Source organism: Sus scrofa, chromosome 14, assembly GCF_000003025.6.
Source record: "Sus scrofa isolate TJ Tabasco breed Duroc chromosome 14, Sscrofa11.1, whole genome shotgun sequence".
In the NCBI taxonomy this organism is placed as follows: Eukaryota; Metazoa; Chordata; class Mammalia; order Artiodactyla; family Suidae; genus Sus; species Sus scrofa.
Window position 1 is genome coordinate 40,698,925 of NC_010456.5, and position 13,125 is coordinate 40,712,049.

Here is a 13,125-nt window from a genome sequence, read left to right on the forward strand (position 1 = left end):
GGAATTTAGTTTTGTAATGAAAAGTTAGAAAAACATTTTTGAGTATTTATGAATAGCTAGAAAAATTAAAATGACAAACTGCCAGGATATTACTTCTAACCATTATTGGCACTTGCCCTTAATCAGAGTCGTTCTGGAAGATTCCCCTCACCTCCTGCCCTCCCCCGTTGAGCCATTAGCATCCTAAGAAACAACTACGGCTGCTAAGCAGGAGGCTCACTTTGGGTCTTCACAAAAACCCAGAAGCTGTTTTGAGTTCCGAGGACAGCAGAAGCCTCACAGAAGAAGCCTTGTTCTCAGACGTTTGTAGGGTGAACCAGAGCTGCAGGAGACCTGTCTGGCCACAGGGGCCTCTCGCCAGTCTCCTGAACAGGCAGAGCAGGTAGGAGATGATGGGTGCTTTGCTTGGTACCAAAAACCAAAAGTGAAGGTGAGGTAACAAAGGCTAGAAAGGAGCCATTCATTAAAAAATAACAACAAAAACCAAACAGCCCTCATCAGGATCTGAAGACATGGGGGTGGGATAGCAGTGCACCATTCTGACAGCCTCAAGCTCCCCTGACAGCTCTAGCCCCAGGACCCACAATGCACTAGTATATACACAGGTCGCCTGCTGAAGGGAGAAACCAGGACACTGGGCCCTTCTCCATCCTGCTCTCAGGTGTGCAGGCCAATCCCAGGCCACTTCTCAGCAGGCTGCGGCTGCTTCGACAAAGGCAAGCAGACACGACACTACAGTTACTGCCGGGAAGCTGGCTCTCCAGCAAAGGTCACAGCACACAGCTGGATTCTAAGGGTCATAGTGCTTGCTCTTCCCACAATTCCTGGAATATAGAGAACATTTGTCCCCAATATCCAGTTGTCGCCACAGGTAAACCAAGACTATAATCACAACAGCAAGGACAGGATTGTGTTGTTTTCCTTTTTTTTCTTAAAGGAGTGAGGGCATGGAAAATACAGCACACCAATGAAACAAAACACCAAAAAAAAAAAAAAAATACAAAAAAATAGAAAATAGAAAAATGTATTTACAAGTAGTACATTACTATGATCAGAAAGCACAAAGACACCTGCTGCTATAATACATGCATTGGTTCAAGAAGAAACTACCAAAGCCCTGCAAGGGAGAAGCCTGTAAAAACAAAAAAAAGGGCCAAAAAGTTTTAACTTTTCATCCCTAATTTGCTACACTGATCAAAACCAAATGACAGCCCCCCCTAAAGTCCATGAATATATCAGTACAAATACTATACTGGTCTTTAACTGCACGTTCGGTTGTGGAGGGAAAGACAGCAGCTGACCCATATACAAGGAAGCCAGAGTGAACTGCTCTACATGCTAAAAATTACAGCAAGCCCCTGTCTGCTACACAGCATGATCTTAGCAGGTTTTAATTTTCGTTTGTTCATATATATCTATGTGCATGTGTGTGTAGGTATGTATGTATAAAAACCGTGCCCCTGTTCACTGCCAACATATCCGGGTGGACATGAGCTTATTACAACAGATTCTTGTGTGTATGTTGTAAGAAGTCACTCAATGTCTGTGGATTTAATAAGTCACTTCACACCACAGAAAATATTTAATAAATCCAAAAAAAGGAAAGAATATAACGACAGAAGAGCTTCTGTCTCAGTTCTCTGAAACTGAGTCCCCCATAGGAAACTGGTCCCAAAGTTCTTGAGGGTTCACTGAAGAAACCAGTTTGCTAATGTTTCTCATCCTTTTAGTGTTCAAAGGTACAGAACGACTCCTTGCCGGTGTCAGTTTCAACAGTCACATCTCCATCCCCCAGAGGTAACAGTCTGGTGCAGATCCATAAAAATGGGGGAGGAAGGAGCGCTAGGGAGGGCCTGTCCTTTCAGGAGGGGCTCCACCACTCCAACGGCGGGAAGAGAAAGAACCACACAGGGCTCCAGCACCTCGCTCCTGCAAATGCAAAATCCGGTCACACAGCAGTCCTTAGACAGGTACATCTCCAAGTACCAGGCCAGCTCTAAGAGGAAACAAAACCACGAGTTGACAGAAAAGGACTTAGAAGCCATCTGGTCACTCTCTGTGATCCATCATACTTCTAGGAATCGGGAGCTGCTGGACTTGGAGTGGAAAGGCTCAGACCACATCCGCCGTAGGTCACCCTGGGAAAGAAGGAACAGGACTAAGTGACAGATTTAAACATGAGGCACAATTAACTACAAGTCCTTGCTGACTCCTAATCTCAGATCAATTGCCTCTGTGAGAATCAAAGGTCATTCAAATTTTACTCACTGAAAGGTAGCCCATCTTTCTTTGAAGAATTTACCAGACGAGCTCTTAGGCCCCTTCAGAAGAGAAGGGCTTTTACTAACTCTGTTTTGGTGGCAGTTCTGTCATTCACAAGTCAAATGACCTAGGGAAGTTAACCTCTGTGTCTGTTTCCTCATCTGTAATGTGTGGATGATATAAACATAAATCTTGTAAATCAGATAATGTCCTTAGATTTATAACATATTTCTTAATTATTTTCAAACTTTAATGCGCAGTATTAAAAGAGCTGTTAGGTGGCAATAGGGTGCTGCTTTTAAGGGAAAGAGGAGTCTCTGCAGCTGGGCTTTAGGGATTTCAGTTAATTAACTCATGACCAGGTGGTCAGGGATCTACTCATTAGTATTTTTGGCCAGCAGCTATAAGAATCCAGAAGAGGTTGCTAGTATCAAGTCAGCAAAAATATGTAAACAAATATAAAAGCAAAAACACGCCACTCTCAAGATCAAGAGCTTAGGGTGTTAAGCAGAACCACCTCCAGCAAGGAGAATACATATGGTAAGTCCAGGGTCAATGCCAAGTTATTGTTTTCACTGGTTTATAACTGCTTCTCTCACCTTTAAATAGGCCATTGTGAGGAGTGGCAATAAGGTAAATGGCACCAAATAGAGAAGGGCGGGCTGGGCTGCTCGGTGAATTCGAGATGCCACAGTAGCAGTGAGCAGACCTGTGGAGAGACAGGAATATTCGTGAATGACTCCAAGGAGCCAGCCCCAAGAGAGAAGAGCCTCTGTTACCTGGCTGCTTCTTGGCAGTCTTGAGATCATATAGCTCTAAGTGACACATTCTACCCAATGGTAGGGAGTAAAACACCCCACTCAAGCAGGTAAAGAGACAAAGAGCAGCACAGGCTTTAAACACCTAAAATTCCAAGGACCTGTGAGTGGTCAAGGCCCATTTCTTGCTCAAGTCCCTGGTTCCAGGTCTCATTTCAGCCCCAAGTGTGCCTGCTCTCCCCCTGTCTCTGTGGTATATGATGACAGCATTGGAGGCAAAAGACTGGAGTTCAAGTTCCAACTCTGCTGCTTACAACAGCTATGTAACCTTGACCAAGGCCTTTCACAACCCTGAGCCTTGGCTTTCACATCTGTCTAGTGAGGACAACACCAGGTGTCCTGCTGTGCTCAGAGTTTTCCGAGTGTACTGGTAATGAGCCCTGGCTACGGAGTGTTCCTTAGGCAGGAGGTGAGAGATGCTCCTTCCCACTCACTGCCGTAGATGCTGCAGGTGCAAAAAGGTTACTACTGTTTCTACAATCCAATTACAGCCATCTCTTCCTGTCTGCCTGAACCAGAGCTGGAGAGAGAAAAACTAGTCTAGGGAGAGCCCAAGATCAGAGGTGACAGAAATGTCAGAGCAGATGAAGGGAAATACTGTCTAATAAATTAGGAAATAAACATGACATTCATTAAACTCAAGCTGAAGATTTAATTAAGCATGCAGGCTGATCCACAATCAGTGTGTGGTAGGTGTTCTCAACTCTGAGGTCTGATTATACTTTTCTTACAACATTCTTCAGACATATTGGATAGGGAACTGGGCTCCTGGCCGATACAGAGAGCATCTTTCCTCTCATGGGCCAGTTTTTTTTTTTTTTTTTTTTCTTTCCCCTTCTCTGTGGTTGTTTACAATAGCAACCAGAGTTACTGCTGTCCTTCCATCTAGCATCTGCAGCTGGAAGATGTGTTTTAATTCTAGAGGTTGGAGGATAGCCAGAGAGGTGATCACATGCAGCCTCTCTGGTTTTCTTACCTACAAAGTAGCCAATGAGGGTGCAGTGAAAGTAGGAAACCTTCTGCATGCGTCCAGAGATGTTGGCGGGCCCAGAGGCACTGCAGGAGTCACCATTGGCTTGCTTTTTGTAGTTGTCGTAACGAAGGACAAAACACAACAGGAGTCCAGGCATCACGATGTCTCCAATGCCCAACATGGAGAAGTGACTGCCAGTGGAGCTGGAATGCAGTGTCACATGTCAGGGGTGCTGCCCTTTATAACCCCATCTCTCCTGTGCAAAGTCTGCTCGCTTTCTAAGAAGTCAAACGACTTACCTGAACAGTGGATAGAAATCTCTACTGAACACAACACTAGTTTTTAAGAAGTCAGAGATTAAAAGCCACGGGAGTATTGGAATGGAGGCCTTGAGCCCCAACCCCTCAGGGCTTGGGGAGAGCATTTCTCAAGCGACTGCCCAGGTGATCTGCTTAGGCACTGCTACCTCTAGAAATGTCAGGCAACTCACTGTATCACACATTCACCACTAAAACTTCAAATAAGCACTTGACTACCATCAGATATAGGAGACTGAAACAGCACATTGATTTTTCCAAGATTACAGTTCCAGGAACTGCATAATTTTAGCATTAGGACATATTTTCACAAATGTCTTAGCTGTAAGAATGATCTGGATTCTGCCATTAATTCCCTCCAGCCAACTTTAAACTACGGTGAGAGCAGTAACATATGGTTGTTTGATAACAGTGGTTAATAATAGCACCCATATCACTTAATGGTCACTCTTTTCAAGTCAGGTCAGTATTCCCTTCCTCATCTGTAAAATGGAGATGACTCACAACCCCTCCCAGTTCAGCATCAGAATGCTGATGACAAGGACAGACCAATGAGGTACGGAGGGGCAGAAGAATGCAGTGTCCCCACCATCACATGAGGAGGCTCACCCAACCTGCCAGTCCTACCTGGGGAAGACCAGTTTTCCAGGCAGAGATAGGCGAGGAACATCGCGCCCAACATTGGGCCCCAAGTGGAGCTTCCGGGACAGAACGTCAAGGGGATTGTCAGCCGGTTGTGTGGCCACCTTCACCATGACGTTGCTATTGAAGATGTAGGCGGAGAAGAACACCTGCCAAGGGGAGAGTCACCTATGAGGGATGGAACTGGAAAACACCAGGATCTCAGTACCAACCCTCTTTGTTCTTAAGGCAAAGTCTCAGCACAGCGTCAAGCTTTTTTGAGGGCATGTTTTGAGGAGAAAGAAAATCTTTGCTCCTGTGTGTACTTGCAGATTTCTTCTCTCCACACTCAGAGGAGTCCCTTATAGCAGAGCTGGCAGTGCTCCCAGGGCAGAGCACCTTGTCTGCCTGCTCCCTCTTCCACCCCAAGAGTCACACACACTCTATCTATTGTCACAAGTCTCAACAAAGGCACAGAGAGCTGCCTGCTTACCTTTTAATAGGTACAGTGCAGGACTGGAGAAGTGGCCTCAGATAGGAGATACTCTGGCCAGTGAGACTCTGGATACTTAGAGTTAACAATTTTCAGGAGTGAATGCTCCAATTAAACACAAAGGAGAACAGCAGCTTTGGGGAAACAGATACTCACCCAAAAGACATCGTAGATTAGAAGCCCTGAGAGCAGCAGGCAGGAGACCTTGAGGCTGGGCAGACGGACGAAGGCGATCATGGCGACACAGAGACCCATGGCCAAGGCTGGGGAGGGGACAGCAGTCAGTGGAGCACAGCTCAGCGCTTCTCCACAAGGTACTCAACCCATAAACCGAATAGAGTCTGTAAGTCCCTGGGGCAGCCCTAAGCCCCAATCTAAGACATTTACCTGGTACTAGTGCAAAGTGCCCACGCTTAAGCTCACTCTGACCTACCAGAATTTGGGAAAATGCCTTTTCTCGCTATAGCTGTTGCTCAACCGTCTATGAGTAGGAGACTATTCTGAATGAAAAACCTGTGAGCCAAGCCCAGTTCCTGACCTCCCAGCTCTTGTTACCTGACTCCCCCTTACTTCGGATGCATCACCCTTGCTCCTTTACAGCCAACTCACACCCTAGATCACACCTTTTCATTTACTTAAGGACACTGTTCCAGTTACTCATTTTATGCTCATCCTACCACACCTGGGTCTAAACTAAACACAGTTACAGTACTGCTAAGTGACAGGATTTTCCATGACTCTGCACAATGTCATTCTATCCCTAATCTTCCAAACAAACTCTGAGTTCCTTTTCTTTTTTCTTTAAATGGCTGCACCCACAGCATATGGAAATTCCTAGGCCAGGGGTTGAATCCAAGCCACAGCTGCAAGCTATGTCACAGATGCAGCAACACTGGCTCCTTTAACCCACTGTGCCAGGCTGTGTACTGAACCTGTGCCCCCGTAGCGACCGAAGCCGATGCATCACACTTTTAACCCACTGCACCACAACAGAACTCCTGAGTTCCTTTTCAACCTCTCACAACCTTTATCACATACAGCCAGTCTACAACCACTGTGGGGTGCTCCTCTTTACTGTCGCTGCACACCCTGGTTATGGTTCCCCAGACTTCCCACTTTCTCTCCTTTCCACTTACTCTTCACTGCCTTGTCAAAAGTCAGTCCACATCATTCCTTGCAGTAAGTCACTAGGTTTTCTACTCTGTGATGGATCAAGTCTGACTGTAAAGTCACATAGCCTGGGCATCACTCACTGAAAGGCGCTGTGCCACGTGGGTTCGGCCTCACCGCCTCCTCCTTGCTCCTACTCCTTCTCTCTAAGCTGAGCTACTGCTCAAGTTTCCCCGTGGTACTCCAAGTTCCCTGTCTGAAGAAGCAGCAGGCATCCCATCTGACTATGTCAGAAAAGGTTCTTAATACAAGCATGGTGAATGACAACCACTCCCGCCCAAACGGTACAGCGCCACTAGCTGCGTTACAGCCCCGAAACACACTCTCAACTCTTCATCCAGCTTGCCTTTCTCTTTTTCCTCACTCTCTTCATTCACATAATCCTTAAAAATCTTACCTCCTCCTTTGGGCTGTTCCAAGCCAAAAGGAAGAGGTGATAACTTTCCCTCACTCCATGTTGCTTGAGAAAGTCCCAAGATGTTCCCCTAATAAGCTTTACTAGCAAATAAAACTTTGGTTAAATGTAAATTAATCAAAAGTGTTAGAGAAATAAATTATTACTCTCAGCCACTTAACTCTAATTATTTTCAGTGTACTACTGATATAATCTCTGTATCACCTTGTCTTCCACAACCAGTAGGGCCACGGACAAAGACAGTGACACCAAACCAAGCAAAAATGTTCTCTAAAAGGACTAGGTAACCTGGAAGGTCTGAAACAGTGCTCACTTCCAAGATGCAGGAGCTCCGGGTAGCTAAGCATGAGGAGGACTAAAGGCCAGAGCCTAGCATTTACAGCAAGAAAAAAGCCAATGATTAGATTTATGGAATTGAACTTTTTTTTTTTGGTCTTTTTGTCTTTTCTATGGCTGCATCTGTGGCATATGGAAGTTCCCAGGCTACGGTTCTAATCAGAGCTATAGCCGCCGACCTACGCCAGCCAGAGCCACAGCAACATGGGATCTGAGCCAAGTCTTCGACCTACACCACAGCTTGGGGCAACGCCAGATCCTTAACCCACTGATCGAGGCCAGGGATCGAACCCGCAACCTCATGGTTCCTAGTCGGATTCGTTAACCACTGAGCCACAATGGGAACTCCAGATTGAACATTTTCTAATCATAGGCTACTAGCAAGTACTATATAGCAAGCCATCTTTCAAGAATCTTCTAGGCCCTGAACTGCTCAGGTGAAGCAGACTGTGAGTCCAGTTCAATCCTTGAATATAAGATATGTTATACAAGATTCATCAGCCTTTGCAAACATACCACACCACTTATTCTTTCAAGTCTTCCTAAATGTAAAAGGTTTGTCAGATGAAACTGAGTAGATAAAAAAAGCTATAGATTTAGTTCAAGAAAACTCTGAAGTCCTCTTTTCTCACCACCTTGAGTTCTTAATTTCCAGGAAGGCCCAACTATATTTATTTATTAAAAAAGATTTTTTTTATTAAAGTATAGTTGATTTGCAGTATTGTGCCAACTTCTGCTGTAAAGTCTCTTCTTAATATTAATGCTTCTTGGTATAACTCCGAAAATATTCTTCATGCCTTGCCCTCTAAAACCACCACATTTATCATTGTTTTCACTCTAACTTCAGAGAACTGAGTTCAATTAAAAAAATACTCACTTAAAAAAATTCTACAACCATGTTACCACTACCTACAAAATGATTTGATTCTGCAGAGAAGTCTGTCAAGACAATCTCCACTTCAGAGAAGAATATATTTCAGAATGTTAAAGGTGCATGGCTAAAAAGCTATCTTTTCTGTAATAGCAGAAAACCAGTAATACACACCTAAAACACTTATTTGAGAACAAACAACTAAAAACTAAAAAGCACAAAGACTTTTTTTTTCCCAGGGAAAACTCCAAACTTAGTCATAAAGGCAGTTTAACCAGTACAAATGGGTAGAAAGAAGAGATCCTTGGACAAGCAGATACTGGCAAGTAGCAAACATGATAGAAAATAATATAAAAGTTTACAAGTTAGGGCCAATAAGGTTTTGGGGAACCTCCCCGAACACTTAAATTCCATAATAGCAATCTCTTCCTGATCTTGGTCACTGTGAAAATAGTGAGGTGGGGGCTGGGGGGTTGTTTTTTTGTTTTTCTAGATGGCCAATTTTTACTGACTCTTTAACAGTCCAGAAGAAAAGAATCCTGTAGTGAGATGGCTCCTTCGCACGGCTGTAGAGAGCTGCTTCTCGCACTCTTCCTTTAGTGAGTCTAATAAGCCCATCCCCACCCCTGCCTGCAGCAGTACAGTGAGGAAAATTTTGCTGACTTGCTCTCAAATATGAGTTTCAGATGGCTGTGTAAATCAGTTTATCTTGAAAAGAATGTCATTGTGCCTCATGCCAACTTTTTCTTTCTTAGTAACACACTACTTTGGTATTTTCCTGTTCTATGTAATGCTCGGGGAGGGGAGAGAATATAAAGATCATACTGCTTACTGTTTTGAGAGGTATATGATCTTTTAAAACTTGGATCAGCAGCTTAGTAAACTTAAAACCCTTAGCAGAACAGTAAATAGGGTCATATGTGTTGGGGACACATGAGTAAAAGTTCCATGAAAGTAGATCCACCGCAAGTTACGAGTGACCACCCTCAGACCACCCAGGGGGCTAGATGCTAGTTTAAGCATCACTGTCACCAGATGGACTTTGGGTGCCAGGATCAAGACGAATCACACCTGGTTAGGTGATTATGACTTTTCTATTCCTCTGTTAAAACAGTAGAACCACAACTTTCTCATCTCATTTCATATACCATCTATGGAGATTTATGGGAGTGAGCTCTTTTAAAATTCAAGGATATCATCACAAAACAGGATCTCTTAAGAGTCAATTTTTATGGACTGAAATAATCTAGTTTAAATTTTATTCAACTAACCAGCATTTCCAGTTTTTGTTCAGAACCAGCAGTGAAGTTCCCATTACTAGAAACCGACTAGTATCCATGAGGATATGGGTTTGGTCCCTGGCCTCGCTCAGTGGATTAAGGATCCAGCATTGCTGTGAGCTGTGGTGTAGGTCACAGACATGGCTCGGATCCTGCATTGCTGTGGCTGTGGCAATAGGCTGGCAGCTCCAGATCTGACTTGATGCCTAGCCTGGGAACTTCCATATGCTGGGCACTAGTGATTTTGACTCTGCCTTCCTGTTCTGAGTCATTAAAGATCCAATATGTAAGTCTTAAGGGTAACTGATCTGCAACTTCATGGAACTACTTCTGAGTTTCAATACTTGGTTTACAATAAGCACTCCAAAAAAAAAAAAAAAAAAAAAAAGAAAGAAAAAAAAGAAAAAAAATCACTGAACTAGGACAACAAATATACATAAATTATATACTTATAAATTATAAATATAAGTTTAACATTTAAAAAAGATATCAAACTGTAAAAACAGGTTTTCTATGAATTTTAACATGTGCATGGACTTGCAGAGCGACCACACTTAGCGCTGAACAGTGTTCCACCTCAACAAAACTCCTGTGCTATTTCTTTATAGTCACACTCTGCTCCCCACATAACCACTGGCAACCAGTTTTCTGTATTCCATCACTATAATTTTGTCTTCTTAAGCAAAAAATGTAATTTCACAGGACTTGCAATCCACTCTATAGTTTCAATACCTTAGAGCTTTTTTAAAAATGTTTTTTTCTAATTTTTATTTTTATGGACCCATCTACAGCATATGGAAGTTCCTGGGCCAGGACTGAATCTGAGCCGCATTTGCTGGATCCTTTAACCTGCTGCACTGTGCTGGCGATCAAACCCATGCCTCCGTAAGTGATGCAAGCTGCTGCAGTCAGGTTCTTAACCCACTGCACCACAGCGGGAATTCTTAGAGCTTTCAACTTATTAACCTGACACATAAATTTCACATCCTTGTACTGATCAAAATAACTTATGAGAAAAAAACAAAAAACAAAACCTTGGAACATAAGGATAAGTTTTTAGTTTTCCTTGAGGTTTGAAATTTCTTCCTTATTAAAGACTATATTGCTCATTCTGGATCACAGAAAAAAAATACAGTGTAAAATCCTTTTCATCAAATTCTATCCAATTTGACCATGAGCAGAATTCTCATCTTTGGTTTTAAGTTAATTCACATTTTTAATACAAGTGTTTTTTAAATTGTAAATATAAAAACACTGCTAAAAAAAAAAAAAACCCAAACTGTGCATCAAATACTATAACTTAGTTATAATGAGAGTATATATATTCTAATGTCACAGTACTTAAAATTGGGTGCATAACTTAACCCCTCTTGCACTTGAGGCACAGACAAAAAGCATCATTCTGGGTGGCTCTATAGTGAGATGATACTGAGTGGCAGTTACACTGTAGCTGTCCTCAGTGTCTGCAAAGAAGAGGAGCCCCTCAGAGCTGGACCTGGCACTGCTTCCAAAGAGCTCTATTCCAAGGTCTTGATTAGCTTGTGGCTGCTTGGAACAGGGAATAGGATTAATGTGATCCATACCCATAATCTCCACTTTTCAAATTCCTTCCTTAAAAAAATCTTTATAGATAGTGTTACAGTGTTTTAACACCCTTCCCTTCTGAAACACTGGAAGAAAGCAAAAGGTGAACAGGCTCTGTGGGGCAAAGCAGTTAAAACTTCTTGATATTAGGAAAACAATCTCTGAATGTGAGAGAAAGGAGGTGGAGATGGTTACAGGGTCTTAAAGAAAAGTCTAAAAATGTCTTATGGGAGAGAATAGAAGAATAAAAGGAGACTTTGGGAAATGATGTTTTGATAGTAAGTATGAAATATACACAGGAGTTCTGTGACTTTGGGAAGTCATGTCTCTGAACCTACTTCCTCTTCTGTAAAGAATCTAAAATACTGCACAAATGAACCTACCTTCAATACAGAAATAGAGTCACACACACAGTGGTTGCCAAGGGGGTGGGAAGAGGGAGTGGGATGGACTAGGAGTTTGGGGTTAGTAGATGCAAACTATTATATTTAGAATAGATAAGCAATGAGGTCCTACTTCTATAGCAGAGGGAACTACATCCAATCTTCTGAGGACAGACAATGATGGAAAAATAACACTAAAGAAAGAATGTATATATATGTATGACTGGGTCACTGCTGTACAGCAGAAACTGGCACAACACTGTAAATCAACTATACTTTAATAATAAATTTTTAAAAGTAGTACCTAGTTCAAAGAGTTGTTTTCAGGATTAAATGAGAAAATCCATATAAAACACCCAGCAGAGTGCCTAACGTATAAAAAGCACTCAATAAATGTAGCTATTATTGAGGTTGCAGGTTCCATTCCTGGCCTCGCTCAGTGGGTTAAGGATCTGGCGTTGCCATGAGCTGTGGTGTAGCTCGCACTCGGCTCGGGTCTGGCGTTGCTGTGGCTGTGGTGTAAGCCGGTGGCTACAGCTCTGGTTAGACCTGTAGCCTGGGAACCTCCATGTGCCGTGGGAAGCGGCCCTAAAAAAGGCAAAAAGATAACAAAAAAAGAATTAAAAATTCAGGATTATTTATAATATTCTTAAACTACTAAAAAGGTTATGATATACTTTTATATAATGATATAGACATGTATTTATATCATCACACAAAGGAAGTCTAACACATTATATATGACATACATTATTATAATATATTCCACATATTTATGTATTATAGTGAAATCCCAGTTACATTAAGAAAGTATAGTTTACACAAAAATCTGTATTCCAGTTTTCATAGCCCTGTTATTCCTAATAGCCAAAAAAACTGGAAGCAACTGATGAAGGGATAAACAAAATTGATATATCTACACAATTAAATAGTATTTGGGCATAAAAAGGAGTGAAGTAGTGATACAAGTTACAATATGGATAAACATCGAAAACATCATGCTAAGTGAAAGAAGGTAGACACAAAAGGTCATGTATGATTCTGTTTATGTGTAATGTCCATAAGAGGCAAATTCACAGACACAGAAAGTAGATTAGTGGATGCCCAGGGCTAGGTGAGGAGTGGGGAAGTGACTAAAAGGAATGGGTTTTGCAGAGTGGGTGATGAAAATGCTCTAAAATTGACTGTAGTGATGGCTGCACAACTCTGTGAATACACTAAAAAGTACTGAATTATATGCTTTAAATAGGTAAACCGTATGTTATGTAAATTACATCTCAAAAAGATGTTATTAAAAATTATCTTAATGAGTTCCAGCTGTGGAGAAGTGGGTTAAGAATCAGACTACAGTTCTCGTCCTGCAGCAGTAATGAAGCAACTAGTATCCACGAAGACATGGGCTGCAGATGCAACTCAGATCTAGCAAGGCTGTGGCTGTGGCTGTGGCTGTGGCATAGGCCAGCAGCTAAAGCTCCAATTCAACCCCTAGCCTGGGAACCTCCATATGCGGCAGGTGCAGCCCTAAAACGCAAACAAACAAACAAAAAAACCCATAAAAACTTAAGAATGTGGGTAAAAATAATAAACTCGATACACAACACC

General features: G+C 42.4%; 1 protein-coding gene across 3 annotated transcripts in view; it reads right to left on the reverse strand.

Moving 5' to 3' along the window:
* Positions 1,007-13,125, reverse strand: part of SPPL3 (signal peptide peptidase like 3) — a 170,358-nt gene continuing 158,239 nt past the window's right edge. For 2 of the 3 annotated variants that reach the window (XM_021072705.1, XM_001928829.7), the window contains 5 exons: positions 5,641-5,747; positions 4,998-5,161; positions 4,057-4,256; positions 2,862-2,971; positions 1,007-2,138 (listed from right to left, as the gene is read on the reverse strand). In XM_021072705.1, coding sequence (XP_020928364.1) covers positions 2,067-2,138; positions 2,862-2,971; positions 4,057-4,256; positions 4,998-5,161; positions 5,641-5,747 — 653 coding nt within the window. In that variant the 3' untranslated portion in view covers positions 1,007-2,066. The remainder of the gene's footprint in view (positions 2,139-2,861; positions 2,972-4,056; positions 4,257-4,997; positions 5,162-5,640; positions 5,748-13,125) is intronic. The other variant, XM_021072704.1, reaches the window with a different exon arrangement.